General features: G+C 50.4%; 1 protein-coding gene across 1 annotated transcript; it reads right to left on the bottom strand.

The window, feature by feature from the left end:
- Positions 1-8,099: 8,099 nt before the first annotated feature.
- On the bottom strand, positions 8,100-9,858 carry LOC102373953 (olfactory receptor 52D1-like; the record flags this gene model as incomplete). The annotated part of the gene is made up of 2 exons (XM_006037933.1): positions 8,942-9,858; positions 8,100-8,112 (listed from the first exon to the last, which is right to left on the bottom strand). Coding segments are annotated over exons 1-2 (930 nt in total), but the record flags the coding sequence as incomplete, so codon positions are not given.
- Between the last annotated feature and the right edge of the window lie 7,297 nt (positions 9,859-17,155).

Genomic DNA, 17,155 nt, shown 5'->3' with positions numbered 1-17,155 from the left:
GAAAGAGACCATCTCTGCTTTAAGCGCCAGCAACCAAGCGCACTGGAAGGCACCGACACACATAGACCGCCCCCCGGATAAACAGACATCAGCATCAGGTGGGAAGTGGCAGGAATCAAACCCAGTACCTTTGGCACTGGTGACAAGCCCCTCCTATTCAGCTCAAAAAGCCTCCCCTCCAGCTGAGACCAGGGGAGTCACTCACAGGGCTGCTCCTAGGGGGAGCTACACACACAACATGGGGGACATCAGTGCTGATGTGTCTGGTCCTTTAGAGATCCATAAGGCACCTCAGTGCTTATGGATTTTAAAGCACTGAGGTGCTTTAAACTCCCGGGACTGGTCCCGGTGAGCCTCTGTACTGGTGTTGCCTGTGTAGCAGGCATTGGCCTTCCAGGGGGTGCACTACAACCAAGCCAAGGATGGGTGACCTCAAGCAGCTGCAAGTTCACCAGTGACACCACCACCTACTATTGCTGGGGGCTGTGGCAGTCTCCCACACAGCAGTGGTGGGACTCCATAGCAGTGGTGGTTTCAGGATCTCCAGGAGCTGGGCTCATGCGCCAGAGGCTCCATGGATTGGGGGTAAGGCAAGCTGCCCAGGGAACAGGGGTGCAATAAAAAGTTACTTGTGTTTGCTTTTATCTTGAACTGAAAGATATGGTCTGGGGCCCCTGGAATATTAGTAAAGCTTCTAGATTCTCTTTAACCAGAGAAAAATATTGCGGTGCATTGCATCAGCACATACAAGATCTGCACCCCCTTTTCAAAATGCTAAGTCTGTCCACGTTCACGTCCATGCAAAGCACCAGACTCCAGCATTAGGGCCAAGCCCATTCAAGTCTGGGTGATTTTGTGGTTCTTCCCCTGCTGCTGCCATGGGAGAGTCAGGCTAATGGGTCAGGGTCAAGGTCACGGTCACTCCCTCACCTGACCATGCAGCTCCCCTTCCGGGCCCGGCTTGGCCTTGTGGTGCTTGGCATCCATGCAGATGTTCAGCAATGATGCCCCACCAGGGCTGGTGATGCAGGCTGCCCAGAGCCCCAGCAGGACCCACCGCGCTGCCATCTCTCTGCAAACAGGACAAGGTGGGGTTGGGAGAGAGGACAGGAGAGCAGCTGCAGAGAAGGGGCTGGTCTGCCTGCATTTGAATGGGTGCAGTCGTGCCAAGGGCTCCCAGCACATGGGGGACATCAGTGCTGATGTGTCTGGTCCTTTAGAGATCCATAAGGCACCTCAGTGCTTATGGATTTTAAAGCACTGAGGTGCTTTAAACTCCCGGGACTGGTCCCGGTGAGCCTCTGTACTGGTGTTGCCTGTGTAGCAGGCATTGGCCTTCCAGGGGGTGCACTACAACCAAGCCAAGGACAGGAGATTATCACAGTGACAACACCAGCTATTGCTGGGGGCTGTGGCAGTCTCCCACACAGCCCCCAACTCTGCAGCAGGGGTGGTTTCAGGATCTCCGGGAGCTGGACACGGGGACTGGAGGATCCATGGATGGGTGAGGGAGGGGTGCACTGGCAGGAATCTTTCCAGGGCTAAAGGGGCACTGGGGTAAGATCGAGTCACAGAGCCATCTTGCCCCGAGCCCAAGGCAGCCAGGGTCTGGGAAGGAAGATGCCCACCCACCCACCCTTGGAAGAAGGGGATGTGGTGGCAGCTGCAGTCCTTGGACTTTGCTCTGCTAGGACTGCTTGAATGCAGACCTGGGTCACTAGTGCTGTCAGCCCCTTCCTGCTCATGCATCTGCAGGCAGGGGTGGATCCGGGGAGGGCAGGGTGTGGTGCCATCACCCCCCACACCTCCCCCATGTCCCCGAGCTACCCAGACCTTAAAACCAGGTGCCTAGGAAAGCCCACAGCCCTTCTATCGAGACAGTACTAAGAGTCACTTGACTTCATGGCTCATTTTCATGTCCTCGGCTACTGCTAATCTCTTCACTCCACAGGTTTGATTCCCCTTTTTAAGGGTCTTGCAGTTCCATTAATCTAGTTACCCTTTCTTCTCCACTTTGAATGGCGAATAGGCAGCCCTGGTCATCTTTTTTTTGAAGATGGTTTTTGCTTTAACTACAAGCCTCAACTCAAGTAAACAGCAAATCCAGTGAGGCCATAGCTGACAGCAAAAGGCTGCATGCACTATCAACATGCTCAAGGCGGCCAAGGTTTGTGTCACCAATCTGAATTAAGTACAACTATAGGACTCATAAAAACAAATCTTTTTACTACATTGCCTAATTTGTTATGCATCTCTGTCTACTAGAATGTGGACTGATTTGGTAGGTGACAAAGTTACTTGTTTTTACTTTGATCTTAAACTGAATAATATAGCCCTGGGCCCCTGGCATATTGGTAAGTCATCTAAATGCTCTTTAACTGGAGGAAAGTGTTGGGGTGCAGTGCATCACCACATATATCTGCACCCCCTTTTCAAAAAGCTAAATTTTGTCATGACCACATCCCTGCCAAGCACCAGGCTCTAGCATCAGGGCCATGCCTTGCAGGTCTGGGCGACTTTGTGGTTCCTCCCCTGCCGATACCAGGGGAGAGCTGGGTTAACGAGCATCAGAGCCCACAGCCACCTCACCTGGCCATGAAGCTCCCCCTCTGGGCCCGGCTTGGCTTTGTGGTGCTTGGCATCCACGCAGACATTCAGCAATGACGCCCCAGCAGGGCTGGCAATGCAGGCAATCCACAGGCCTAGCAGGACCCACTGTGCTGCCATCTCTCTGCAAGAACAGGACAAAGGTAGAAATAGGAGCGAGAAGAGCAACTTCAGAGAAGGGGCCGGTCCACCTGCATTCAGATGGGTGCAGTTATGCCAGGGGCTCTCAGCAGGCGAGGGGACCCCACAGGGGATGTCAGCACTGTAAAGTACCCTCAGTGCTTTACACCCCCCATGAGCTTCCTGCTCTCTTCAGGGGCATTGCACATAGGCTGGGGATAGGGACTGAGCTGTGCCAATGCTGTTGCTGGGACTTAAACCCAGAGGGTCCTGCCCCTCTTCTCAGGCTCAGATTGACACTGCATTGGGGTTAGGAAGTGAGTCCACCCCAGTCAAACTGGTATGGACTGGGCAGGTTGCCTTCTTCAGCAGGGGCATGGCCTCTGCCTGGGATCTCTTGAGCATTTATTAACAACCTTGTACAGCAGGAGGGCATGGGCTGTGGTAGTCCCCCTACTTCACCTAAGACAGATTCAGGTGCTATGTCTGGAGCTTGATTGTATAGTTTTGCTAAAAGGTCAGACAATTAATTTGTCTGGGATGGTTTGGACAGGGCTGATCTTGTCTCAGGAGTTGGACTAGATGCCACCTCCTGAGGTCCCTTGCAGCCCTGCTTCTCTAGGATGCATTGGTAGCTCCCCACACCCTCTGGATGGGCTGGTCTCCAGCACACACTGAGCTCCTCTCCATCCCCTCCACCAGCATCACCCAACCACTCCCACTGGCTTATCCAGGGACACAAAACTGTCTATTGCTGCAGACTCTAGCCTGAGGAGCCGGGTTGAGCTGGGCTTGGCCAGGAAGCCAATGGCTCAGACATCACTGAGTCTAACAGAGCTCCCAGCAGCACCGTGCAGAGATGACCACCCCCAGCCTCAGCTCCCACCACCCAGGGAGGGATCCAGCTAAAGCAAGGAGTCCTAGAAGCCTGTCCAAGCCCAGGCCCTTCATCACCACCATGCAAACCAGCCTTTGCTTCCTGAGCTGGGAGGGAGCTGCAGGTGCCCCTGGAAGCCAGCAATGAAGTCATTGCACCTTCCCCTTGTTGCAAAGAGGGGAGAACTGCCTGGTCTACTCAGTGCTGTGTTCACACGGAGGAGCAGACCACAGGGCCTCTCAACCTACTCTCTCCCACCACCTGCCTCCAAGGTGTTCCCACAGAGGTGCTGGGCAGCCTGATCACCTCCTTCCAGACAGCGCTGCCTGCTTCCTCTTGTCCTTATTTCAGAGAAGGCCCACACACCTTAGCAGGGGTATCCAAGAGCAGGACCTTGGATGCCTAGGACAACTCATTTCAGGCCAAAAAGGAAAGAAAAAAAAGGTGAGAGTCATTTCTAGGCATCTCTGGGCCTGGAGCCCCAGGGAGTCAGCTGCAGGCACTGTACACTTTGTACTTGGAAAACAGCAAGTGGCAGCAGCGCTGTTTTAGCCTCCCCCTTCTTTCCCCTGTTTTTCTACCCCCTTTAAAACAGCTGCTGTTAGCAGCTGCCTCTTTTCCCGGGGGAAGCCAGGTCCTCACTCCCCAAGGTGTTGCTTTCTCAGGTATAGAAGATCCCCGTCCTACCCATGAAGAAGTCTCCCTACAAATCCATAGAAATGGCATGGCTTACATTGCACATTCATACCCCACACACACACACAAAAAAACCCCCCAAACAGTGACAAACCTACACCAAGATGCATCTAAATGCTACCACCGGCCAGATGAACTGCTCTCCAGGTGGCAGGACCAGCAAAGAATTTCGGCATCTTCCACAAGTTTTAAATTAAAATGATGCCTCCGTCCAAAACCATGATCCCAAAAGCCTCTCCCCCAGCTCCTTCCTAACTCTGGAGGCAGCTGGACTCCAGGGGCCACATTCCCAAGGGTGTTAGGGACTACAAGGCTGTCCCTCGGTCTACTTCAGCATCCCCCACCCAGATGCTTCAGCATAGGAGAAGTCCCAGGCGCCCCAGGGCCCAGCAGACAGCTGACCTACTCATCTCGAGTCCCACTCGCAGACGGGGTGCCCTGGGCGGAGCGTGCCCCACCAAAGGGGACCTCCACCCCCCCATTCAGTCTGCTCTGAGTCCACCCAAGGGAAGAAGAGCATCAGGGCGCTCTGCACCCACCTACTGTTAGAGCCGCTGCCCTCAGGCTTGATGTTCGCAGGCTAAAATGGGTGCAGGGCTGTGCAAAGGCTTCCCCCTCCCACAGGGAGCAAGGGTCCAGGGTTGAACCTGCAGCCAACTCATGGAGCCACACGGCCCCTGCCTTGCGCTCTTCCTCCTGCCCCCTCATCTCCCTCTCCGGGCTGCCCGGGGAGGGGGCAGCTTCAGAAGAAAGCTTTGAGGAAACCTTTGGCATTTAAAAGCAACCCAAGATCTACCATGCGCTGACAACACTCCTCCCCCTGCCCCCCAGCAGGTAGGTCTGTGGGGAGGGAAGTTGCAGGGCGGGGGGCAGATCAAATCCAAGGGAGAAAAAATTATTTGGGGGCATGCCTCTCCAGCGGGTAAGTCCCACCCAGCCAGGGCCCCGCTCAACTTACCCCTGCTCCTGCCTCTCTGTCCCTCGCCGTGGGGGCCTCGATCTACCCCCTGCCCCTCCCCTCCCTTACGGACTGACCTGCTGGGCTGGGGCACACGCATGCATGAACACGGGCACTCAGCCCCCCCCACCCCAGCCTCCGATTGGCTCCAGGAGGCTCTGTGATCTACCGGTGGATCGAGATCCACTGGTTGGTGACCATTGCTATAGGTACAATGATTAATACATCTATGCACAACCCATTTGGAGTTATGTTAATGGAGGGATGATCATGAAGACCTTCCTCCTTCAGCTAAGTGAAGAATTAATGCTAAATACTTTACTGCTGTTTGTTTGGGATGGGCTCTGAGGTTAGCAGCTAGGTTTGGGCTCTGGACAACGCATGCTACTCCTTATGGTAATGGCTCCACTTGGTTTGGTGGTGCAGTCAAACAGCAAGACCCTGGACTCTGGCCTTGCTGGCCTGTCTCTCTACAAGGTTTGTAATGGAGGATGTCTACAAGATGGAGACCCTTGTGCCAAGACCTCTCATGGGTTTGTTGCACCAAGAGAGCAGGGAAGAGGTTGGGGTTAGCTGCTACAGCAGCCTGCCTAGCTGCTCCCCCCTTGGCTGGAACTGGGAGAGACCTCTGATAGCAGGGCCTGGGGTGCAGTTAGAGCAAGCTATTTATTAAGTGTTAGGTTTCCCTGATGGCCGTGTGTGTCCTTTCTTCCCCTTGAATAAATCTGGTCACAGCTTACTATGGCTTGTGTGTGGGAACGTGTGTTCACTTTGCAACACCCGGTGGGAAGTTGTTTTCCCAGGTGTCTGGGTGGGGACTTGACCCAAGGCAGCACATTTGTGTAACCCCCCTGAATTTGAACCTGGAGCTTGGTATTGCTAAGCAGGAGGGTTACATATGCACACTGTGTACACACGTGTGTGTGTGTGTGTGGGGGTGGTGCATGCATGCATGTCCACTTGTCAGCCCCATTTGCATACATGTGCTTGCATGTATCAACATGTTCATGTGTATGTTTGCACGTGTGCCAGGTGCACGGGACCGCTGGCAGGACAGAGAGAGTTCCTTTGTGTAGTTCTTGCTGTCTTGGCAAGATCCAGAAGGATGGACTGCCAACATGGATCTGGCACCCACGAGCTTTGCCCGGACAATATACGAACACCCTGTAGGATTGAAGCCTTTGGAGTGCAAGCGGCACCCGGGCTCCCTTTACACGCTGCTGCACTCTGCCGATGGGGCGACGGGAAGCAGTGACCTGCTGGTGAGTCCTGACACAATTATCATGACTAAGATCATGCTCAGACCTGGAGCTCACCACAGGCGTAGGAGGATGACGTGCTGGCACGTGCTATAGTGTCTGCAGAGGCTTGGAAGGAAGATGCTATGTACATGAGCTACGTGCTGACCTTGTAGCATGGTAGACAGATGTTAAGTAATGAATGGTTTAAATATTGGATATTCTACACATCTGAACATAAGCAGAGGGAGAGAGGGAGTGGTTTTGTATGAAGTAATAAAGGTTTTGCCTAGAAGAGCGGCATAAAGAGTGCGTCGTGTTACGCTTTCTTGAGGGGGAATCGCAGCCCCTGACTGAAATCAAGAACAGAAGACCGTCAGAGTTGCCACATTGACTCAGGATTTTAGGCTTGATGGACTGATGGTCTGTCTTACAGGGCTTGATCATAAATGTACGGGGCTAGACTCACTTGAGTCACTGCAGATCAGCAGAGCCAAGCCAAGGGTCAGCGTGGGAGGAAGAGCCGGCCGCAGCCAGAAGCTCCATGTCCTCCCTGCAGCCAGCTGGCTCGCACCCCTGCCCACTCCAGGCAGCTGGTGGCCTGTGCAGCCGGGTCAGAGAAGCAGAGATGCTGGGGACTGGCCCCCACGTGGGAGCTTTGAGGATGGTGAAGTCCCCGGTAGGAGCTTCAGAGGTTGAGATGCAAAGCAGGTAACTGCAGGCAGCGGGTGCATTGGCACAGGGCCCTTTCCACCGGGAGTTAGCTGCACCTTTGGGGCACATACAGCTGCTGGGATGGTGGCTGCTCTAAGGCTTCTTTGCCCCTGCTCAGATTGCTTTCACCCTGCTTTATCCTGCGCTGGGGGCTGCTTTCCCCTCTGCGGAGCATGGGCCTGCTCAGGTCTGGACACCGCTTCACCAGGGAGGGGATGCCTCAGAGTTGGTGCAGCCCCTCAAGTAGGGTTTGTGGCCAGAACTGAGCCCCAGGATGCAACAACTGTATTGCTGTTGCTGTCTGGCCTAGCCCAGTTTCAGTGTGGGGGGATGAGTCTGTGCCATCCTGCAAGCACAGCAATGCCCAAGGCAAAGGCGAACCCATAGACTTTCCTTCCGCTGCTGCAGAAAGGATGCTGTGGACTCAGTCTAGCTCCGGGGAGACCACAACAGACCAAAGCAACCGGGCTGGAGGAGCAAGAGACCTCTGGTTGTGTCCTAGATGGCATCTAGGGTGATGCAGAGAGGTCTTGTTCCCCCGGGCACCTCCACCCCTGGGAGGAAGTAGCAAACTGCCTGCTGGCCATGAGGAGGGATCTATCCCAGGAGCCTGAGTGAGACTTGGGAATGGGAGAGTCCTTGTGGTTATGGGACATGAGGCAGCTACTGTTGGGAGGCAGGACAGCAGGCAGGATAACTAGTTCCACCTGGCCCAGGTTACCTGGGTAGGCCTGGCTGCCAGCTTCCTAATAGCAGCCTTCACCTCCCTGCAGGGAGGTTGCAAAGAGGATGGAGCTGGGCTGTTCTCAGTGGGGGCAGGTGTCACAACAAGGAGCAATGGGTTCAGGCTGCAGCAAGGGAAGTTGAGGTTGGATATTAGGACAAACTTTCTCACAAGGAGGGTGGTGAAGCACTGGGACAGGCTCCCCAGAGAGGTGGTGCAGTCTCCATCCTTGGAGGAGTTTAAGACCCGCTAGACAAAGCCTTGGCTGGGATGATCCAGTTGGGACTGGTCCTGCTTGGAGCGGGGGGTTGGACTAGATGTGACCTCCTGAGGTCCCTTCAACCCTTGTTTTCTATTATTCTAAGATTCTCCTACGTCCATACTGGAAGATGCACGCAACTGGGTTTGAGGAGGGTAGCCATGGTAACATGGCCACAAAGTACCCTGGTAAACTGTATTCCACCCTGGATCCGATATAGAAGATGTGAATAGCCAAGCTGAAGTCACTTGGTTCAACACAGGGGTGTCTGTCTAGGGGTGAATACAGGACAGCACTGGGTGAAAGGTAGGATGTGTCTACAGAGCTCACTGCAGGGCTGGCTCTGATTGGGATGGTGTGAGGGCCAAACTGGAAGCAGCATAGCTGTGTTAGCATGGTACTCTCCCTGGGCTTATGATACCGTGCCATACTGCTTCTGGGACCCATGTTAGTTACTCTGGGATGCACACTGCTGTGATGCATAGACATACCAGCATATTTAGAGCTAAAAGAGTAGATAGACATGACCTCAGTGGCTTGGGTGATAAAGGAGTTCAGACTAGATCTTCTAATTGTCCCTTCTGGCTTTAAATTTAGTATTCCCCTGGGCACCTTAACTCCCACAGCTGAAACTGTGATTTTACAGGATTGACTACATTTCAGGGCTTAGATACATCAATGTAGCTGGTATTAACAAGGTGTTCATTTAGGAAGATTTGTCAAGGGGTAGCTCTTTGGAGGGGTGAATATCTTCAGCACCTTCTCCCAGATCTGCTTGGTTTTCACCCCATAAATGATGGGGTTCAGCATGGGAGGCACCAGCACATAGAGGTTTGCCAGGATAATGTGAATGTGGCGGGGGATGTTGTGCCCAAACCGGTGGGTAAGGAAGGAGAAGAAAGCAGGGAGGTAAAATATCACAATGACACAGAGGTGGGAGCCACAGGTACTGAGAGCCTTGAGACAGGCATCCTTGGACGGGAGCCGGAAGATGGCTTGGAGGATCAGGGCGTAGGATGCAGCAATAAGAATAATATCTAAGCCCATGGCAAGAAGAGCCACAGTGAGGCCATATGCAACATTGATGGTGATGTCGGCACAAGCCAGCCGGGCAATGCCCATGTGCTCGCAGTAGGTGTGTGGGAGGACGGTGTGGCCACAGTATGGCAGCCTCTTCAGGAGGAAGATGAATGGGAGAACAATGCACACACTTCTCATGAGATCCGCCGCCCCTATTTTCCCGATGACTTGGTTGGTGAGGACGGTGGTGTATCTCAGGGGGGTGCATATAGCGACATAGCGATCGAATGCCATGGCCAGCAGGACCCCAGACTCAAAAGAAAACACCGAATGGACAAAGAACATTTGGGTGAGACAGGCCTCGAATGTGATCTTCCCAGCATTGAACCATAGTGTAAGCAACATCTTAGGGACGGTTGTGGAGCTGAGGATGAGGTCTGAGATGGCCATTAGGGAAAGGAAAATGTACATGGGCTCATGTAGGCTTTTCTCTGACAGGATCACGAACAGCATGGCAGAGTTCCCCAACAGCACAATGGCATACGTGCAGCAGAAGGGGATGGAGATCCAGACATGGACATCCTCCAGCCCCGGGATGCCCATCAGGAAAAATGCTTCTGAGCTTGTGATGTTGGCAGCTGCCATGACTTGAGCTGTGTGTCATGCACAGCTGGTGATGCTCTTGCTGCCTGGAAGAACAAGGGGATCGGAAATGTCAGGCTGAACAATTGGGAGCAGAGACTCATTTTGTAACACACCGTTTAAGCTGCCTCTCTTCACAACTCACTGTAGGAAGCAGGTCGTGTTGGGTGGGTCATCTAACACATCTAGGAGGTCATCTAGCACATCTCCCTGCCCTGGATAGGATTACCTGTGCCTAAGTCCTTCGTCTAGGGCTGTTGTGTTGCTCTAAGGACACAGGCAGACAAGGTTCTTTGGGTAAATGTGATATCTTTTATTAGACCAGCTAAATCATTGCAAAGCTTGTTTTTTGCAAGCTTTCGGGCATAAGCACCCTTCTTCATTTTCCATTTTGACTTCTATTCACCAGCAGACTCTGTCAGCTTTTGGGCACAAACACCCTCCTTCAGGCATACCAAGAACAAGTTTGTCCACTGTTTAGTTGGTCTAATAAAATATATCACATCTACCCTAGGAACCTTGTCTGCCTAAATCCTTCCTCACAATTCTGCTCAGCTTCTTTCTTGAAAATCTCTAATGAGGGAATCTCTCCTGACTTGCTTATTAAATTTATCCCAGTTCTTAAGTATCTGTATATTTAGATTTTTTTCCCTAATATTTAACCTAAATCTTCCCTGTTACTTTTTATTGCTGCTGCTGCTAATTACTCTGTTAGGCACATTAAGAGATTGAACAGTTTCCACGTAAGATATCTTCATAAGATCCAGGAAATAAAGTTGGGAGACAGAATACCAAACACAGAGGTGCTGGAGCATGTAGGAGTGACACACTGAGAACCCACTATCAAGAAATGGAGGTTGTGTTGGATTTGCCATATTAAGAGACTGGGAAGAGACTGTATGCTCAAGAATATTTTGTACAGTGAGATTGCTCTAGATTACGGTGTTGTCCTCTCTGGTTGTACCACAATGTGGATGGCTAGGAAATGGTATTTAGAGGTTTGCTTTCAGGATTTAGCCTGTAGGTAGAATAGGTATTGCATTAGGACAATGGTCCAGGGGAATGGCAAGGGTTAATTGGTTCCTAAAAGCCTGTTTGTGGCAAAGTTTCACATCCTCCAAGGCTGACACTTGTGTCTAAGGACAATGGACAAATAGGCTGGGACATTTTCAGTGTTCCCTGAAGATACATAACAAAGATAAGGGAACCTGCTGTGTTGGAACCAGGTCCCAGTGCCCAGCTGAACAACCCCTGACCTCATTTCCTTTTATGACCAAGTAACATGCCACTTGGACCTGAGAGAGCAGGTTGACATTGTATACCTTGACTTCCAAAATGCCTTTGATCTAGTATCCCACAATGCCCTCATGAGCAAATTAGAGGATTGTGCATTTAACTCCGAGACTTTCAGGTCAGTGAGAAACTGGCTGCAGGATAGGATCCAGAGAGCCATAGTGAACGGATTGGTGTCACCCTGGCGAGACGTGCACAGCAGTGTCCTGCAGGGGTTGGTGCTCAGCCCAGTACTTCTCAATATCTTTATTAACAATTTGGATGTGGGGGTGAAGAGCTCACTGGCCAAGTTCGCGCACAACACCAAGTTATGGGGAAGAGTGGTCATGCTTGAAGACAGGCTACAGATACAGGCGGACCTAGACAGGCTGGCAAGCTGCGTGGATCAAAACCTGATGAAGTTCAAAGATGAGAAATGTAAAGTGCTCCACCTTGGGATGAGCAACCCCCAATACACCTATAGGTTGGCAGCACCAAACCGACCAGTACCAAGAATGAAAGGAACTTGGGAGTAATAATAGACCACAGTATTAATATGAGCTGGCAGTGCGATGCTGTAGCTAGCAGAGCAAATACTACTCTGGCATGCATCAGTCAATGCATCTCCAGCAAAACCAAGGAGGCGATTCTTCTGCTGTACTCAGCACTGGTGAGACCACAGCTGGAGTACTGCATCCAGGTCTGGGCACTACATTTTAACAAGGATATGGACAAGCTTTAGAGAGTCCAGAGAAGAGCCACCCGTATGATCAGAGACTTGCATGGCAAGCCATCAGAGGAAAGGCTGAGGGACCTGGGACTCTTCAGCCTGAGGAAAAGGAGGCTGAGAGGGGACGTGGTAGCAGCTTACCACTACGCTAGGGGATACATCAAAGGCTCAATGAGCAACTGTCCATTAGGGCACCCGAGGGGAAAACCAGGAGTAATGGCCACAAATTCCTGAAAGACTGATTCAGGGTCAACGTTAGGAAAATCTTCAGAGTCGGGAGTCCAGACTATGGAATAAGCTCCCTCCAGAGGTGGAGCAATCACCTACCCTGGAAAACTTCAAGAGGAGACTAGCAGTCACCTTGCTGGGGTCACCTGGCCCCAGTTATCTGTCCTGCTTGGTGCAGAGGGCTAGACCCAATGATCTTCCAAAGTCCCTCCTGGCCATACCATCTATGAATCTACTACTCCCCCCAGCTTGGTGTCGTCTGCAAACGTGCTGAGGGTGCACTCATCCCATCTTCCATAAACACAGAGCATTGGTTGGCGGGACCCAACCAGTCCCACCAACCAATATCTTTGTAGATACTGAACAAAACTGCCCAAGGACTGGCCCCTGGGGCACTCCACTTGACTGGCTGCCCACATTAGCCAAGTTAGTCTATATTTAGGCAGAAAATACCCCTTTGGCATGAAAATATCTGCCTTATCCCAGTAGGCTCTAATCTTGCCTTTGTCTATCCTTGCCTCTAGTTTTTGGTGCTGATGTGGTTAGTCAGCTGATTGCAATTTACCTTTCAGGGTAGATTGAATAAAAAAAAAAAAAAAGAATTAAAAAAAAAAAAGCTACGGAAAAATCCTTGGCTTTTTTAGCTTCATCATTTCTTAGCTAATCCTCCCTGCTGAATGGTAATAGCCTTTCTGCAGGCTTCCTCTAAACACTAATGCACTTACAGAGAGTTTTCTTATTACCTGTTATGTTCCTTGAGAGTTGCTTCTCCTGCTGTAGTTGTTCCTGCTTCATCTTTAAAATCAGCCTTAGTAATCTGACCTTGATATATGGATCTTTCGTGACTTTCAGGTCATTGAAGAGCTCCTGATTTAGCCCAGGTATTTCTTTATCGTGCTTCCTATCTTCCCTGTATATGGGAATAATTTGTGCTTATGGTTTTGGTATTGCTTCTTGAAGAAAGTAGCAGCTCTCTTCTATTCCTTTTCCCCTTAGATTTGCTGGCCCTGGGTTTCCCAGTGGACAATTCTCTGAGTTTATGGGAGTCTGACGTGTGCCAAAGTGTGCTGTCCTTGTGCTCCTCCCTTCTGAATGATCGTGAGCTTTGACACCATCACACCTTCCCAAACAGTTTCTCCCCATTCAAAACCACAATCTAGAAGCACCTCACATCTATTTGCATTTTCAGTCTTCTGTAGCAAAGAGTAACCCATGACATGTTCCAAAACTTTTTTGATCAGCTCTGTGTTACTTTGCTGACAGATGATGAAATTATTAAAGACCCCTCTGCCCTTGGGCTGATGTTTTTACTCAGGTTTTCTCCTTTTATAATTACCCACGCACTTTCAATAGGACTCTATCCTGGTGTCTTAGACCGTAGAGCAAAGGTATACATCTTTCATATACGAGACAGCACTCCCTATCTTGGTATCCTCCTGCTGCTTCCTGAATGAGCCATGTCCTTCTACATCAATATTCCAGTCCAGTGAATTGCCTCACCAAATTTCTTCTATGCCAGTTAAATCCTAGGTTTGGTTAAGAACAAACACCTCCCGCCCCCACTGTTTCTTCCCTATACTTCTTGCATTAATGAATATAGACCTCACTCTGGGTTAATAGCTCCATTTCCTGAGGCACATCAAAATTAAGGCCCCAGTCCTTCCAGTCCCCAATCTGAGCTGCTTATTATGTGTAAGCCATCTCCATGAGCTCACTGATAAGTCTGTAGAGTTGCTCACCTGCATCACTGCAGGGTCAGAAGAGGCTTGGGGTAGGATCAGGAGACCCTAAAAAAGGATTAAAAAAAACCCTCATCTTGTTCTGCTTTATTTGTCTATAAAGTCTAGAGCATTTCACATATAGCATCCATCTCCTTCCTTCATTCTTTTCTATTTTGATTTTTCCTTGAATGTGTGGGTGGGTGTAAACATCATCTTCCTTCCAAGGATCTTCAAACACTTTAGCAAACACTACTGCATTATTTTCCTAAGTCTCTGATGTGAGAACCCCCTACTTTGTAGAATTAAAGTATCATAGAAAAGTAGGGATAGAAGGGACCACAGGAGTTTCCATCCAGTCCTACCTCCTGCTCAAGGCAGGATCATGCTCGTCTAAACCACTTCAGAGAAATGTTTATCTCACTTGATTTTAAAAAAACCTGGGGATGTCTGAAACATGAACACCTCCTGCTTCAGGAAAAAAAAAACAACCCTTTAACTTTGGTTCGGTTAAAGCAGGATGATGAGGGCACTGCCAATGTCCTGCCAGTGTGAGGACAGGAAGGGGTCTGTTAAACTGCACTCAAGAGATCCATGGAAAAGGACTCCAGAGAAAGGCAAAATCCCTCCCAGTCCCTGCCAATCTGACCGTGGGGTCAAAATCCTTTCTGGTCCCAAATGTGGCAATCAGTGTGGCACTGAGCTGAGGAGGAAGACCCTCCAACCTGGAGTCTCTGTGTTTTAGTCCCAGCAAGGGCATTGGCACCCCCCACCCACCCCTAAATCCAAGTCCCCAGCCTTGGCTGCAACCAACACCTGGTGCCTCTCAGGAAGGAGGGGGGAAAAACCCCCCTGACACCATTGATAACTTTAAGGACTCACCAGTAATGGCTTCCTGTCTTTCAATGAGGGCAATAGCACAGTGCTAAAGGATCCAGCTGCTCCTCACAGCTCTCTGGCTCTGGGCTTATGGGGACGTGATATATATCTATCTATCCCTGGAAATCTCCTGGGTGTGAGAGCTAAACAGATTTGGCCCCCTGAGACTGGCCTAAAGAGCAAAGCAAATTAACCCTTTCAGTCCTGCCAGCTGTCCCTGCTTGTCTCTCTTCTCACATTGTGCTCAGCTCTGGGGCACTGGAGTGCCTGGCATCCTGCAAAGGGGCACCTTCTTGACTGTGCTACTTACCTGTCGTGCAAACACCAGGTGCCTCTAGTGGCTTTAGCTTCTTTCCCAAGTGCTGCCCAGGTGCGGTGCTCTGTCTAGCCTGCTCAGGACTGCAAGGGAGCTTTTACACATGCTCCAAGGTGTGACAGGGGCAGAGCAGCTCTAATTAAAGTGCTGCTGAGTCTTGCGTATCAGCACCCCCACACTTAAAAATGATGGTGGAGGCACGTGAACTAAAGTTTGCTGAATGAGCCTTAGTTCAAGTGCCTCTGCTGCTAGTTTTAAGTGTGGGAATGCTGATGCGCAAGATGCAGAAGGCTGCTGGAGCATGGCAATTTCATGCTTCATGGGACTCAATTAATTGAGTTAATTAATTGAGTTTGCTGCTATACACTGGAATTCCAGCGTATCGGAGCAGCCTCTGTGCTCATGTATAGGTGACTGGAGGTACTGGATTTAATGTGCATTAACTAAAGAGCATTAATGCACTTGTAGGTGCACACCAAATGTCCTTATTGACTACACAGCATCAAGCAGGGGCATGCACCCCTGGCACGTAATCACCACCTCAACCCTGTGAAACTTTTTTATTGGGTTTATACAACCACAGAGGAACCTGTCAAAGCATCTGCCCAGCAAAGCTTTCCTTCCTGCAGCATTCACTTTCCTGTGACCTGCGCTCTGTCTGTCACCCCCTCCCATGTCACCATTGTCCTTTATGAGAAAAGCAGGGAGGGGAGGTTGTGGGGCTGGGGGCCTTGGTGCTCACAGACTCCAATCCTATTTTCTTTAAGGGAAAGCAGGACAAATGCACAGGATAGGAAACAAAAGCAGAGAGAGACCAGACCGGCTCTGCCTCTGGTGCTGACTTTCACTTGCAGCTTCTGCTTTGGGAGAAATGTCGCGCAGTTAGAGCAGCTTCTCTGAGCCTTGGGAAGCTTGCAGCAGCAGTGGGTGGGTTAAGGGATTGCTGTGAGCTGGACTTTCTGGACCTAGAAGAAACTAGAAGCTTTACTACTATGCTAGGGGCCTCGGGCTAGATGATCCAGTTCAAGATGGAAGCAGAAACAGGCACAACTTTATGGGAATGTGCATTCATTTGCTAGATCATAAATTATGTATAAAAGCACAACACAGTAGGTGAGAGAAACTGAAAGCTTTACTACTAGGTTAGGGGCCTCGGGCTAGATGATTTAGTTCAAGATGGAAGCAAAACCAGCTATTACTATACTGGAATGTGCATCAATTTGCTGTATCATATGTATAAAAACCACACTTAGGCAAAAAATAATAAAGAATTCTGTTTTTTTAGTCATTAAAATTAAAGGCACATCTTTTTCAGATTCATAAAAACAAAATCCTGCATTCTTGAGCATCTGGACAGTGCATTCAGTGCTTCTCTGAAAGTTATTTCCACACTTGCATTGATGTACACCTCAGTTCATGTATTTAGCTAAAGTTAAAATCAGGCGGCAGGGCTGTGAAATAGGAACTACATTTAAAGGAGCAACAGGCAGACAGCAGATTGCAGAAGAAAGAATAGTTTAATTAAAGAGCATCGAGACCATTAAAAAAGGAAAGGGTCACGACACGTGGGGAAGGAAGGGTTCAGCAGGAATTGGGTAGATGACAATAAGCCATGACGTCAAGTGACTCCCTCGCCACTGCTTGGATAGAAATGCTGCTGCGACTGCCAGGCAGTTGGTTTAAATTTGGGGAAATCAAAGGGGAGCACCCCTGGATCTGCCCCAGCTTCTGTCTCAGAGGCAGAGTCTGGGTGTAACCTGGTGTAGACATGTAGCTGATTTGGGCTGCTATGTGCATGTGATGGATGCCATGTTCCCATGCAAACAGGACCTAATAGGGTGCTATTGTTTCATACCTGGCTCTTCCTTCTGCTCGCACTGAGCCAGAGACCATCATTGTTCGGTGTTTGCGGAGCTGGAGGCACAAAGGGGCTCAGTCCATGACCGGGGGCTCTGGGCAATGCTACTGCATGGCTGCAGCTGAGAGCAGATGTAACCCTGAGCTGTCTGTGCCTGTGCACGTGGGTGCACACTGCTTGAGGCCCAAAGCCGCTTCATGGTGTAATCTTATAGCATCTCCTGGACCAGAGTTTCACAAAGGGAAGAGGAAGCACAGGAAAAGAGCAGGTGAGCAAAGAGTTCAGAAGAGAAGGGAAAA

Source organism: Alligator sinensis, unplaced genomic scaffold (assembly GCF_000455745.1).
Source record: "Alligator sinensis unplaced genomic scaffold, ASM45574v1 scaffold1333_1, whole genome shotgun sequence".
NCBI lineage: Eukaryota > Metazoa > Chordata > Crocodylia > Alligatoridae > Alligator > Alligator sinensis.
Note: the sequence above shows the minus strand (reverse complement) of the source record. Positions and strands in the feature narration are given on the sequence as shown.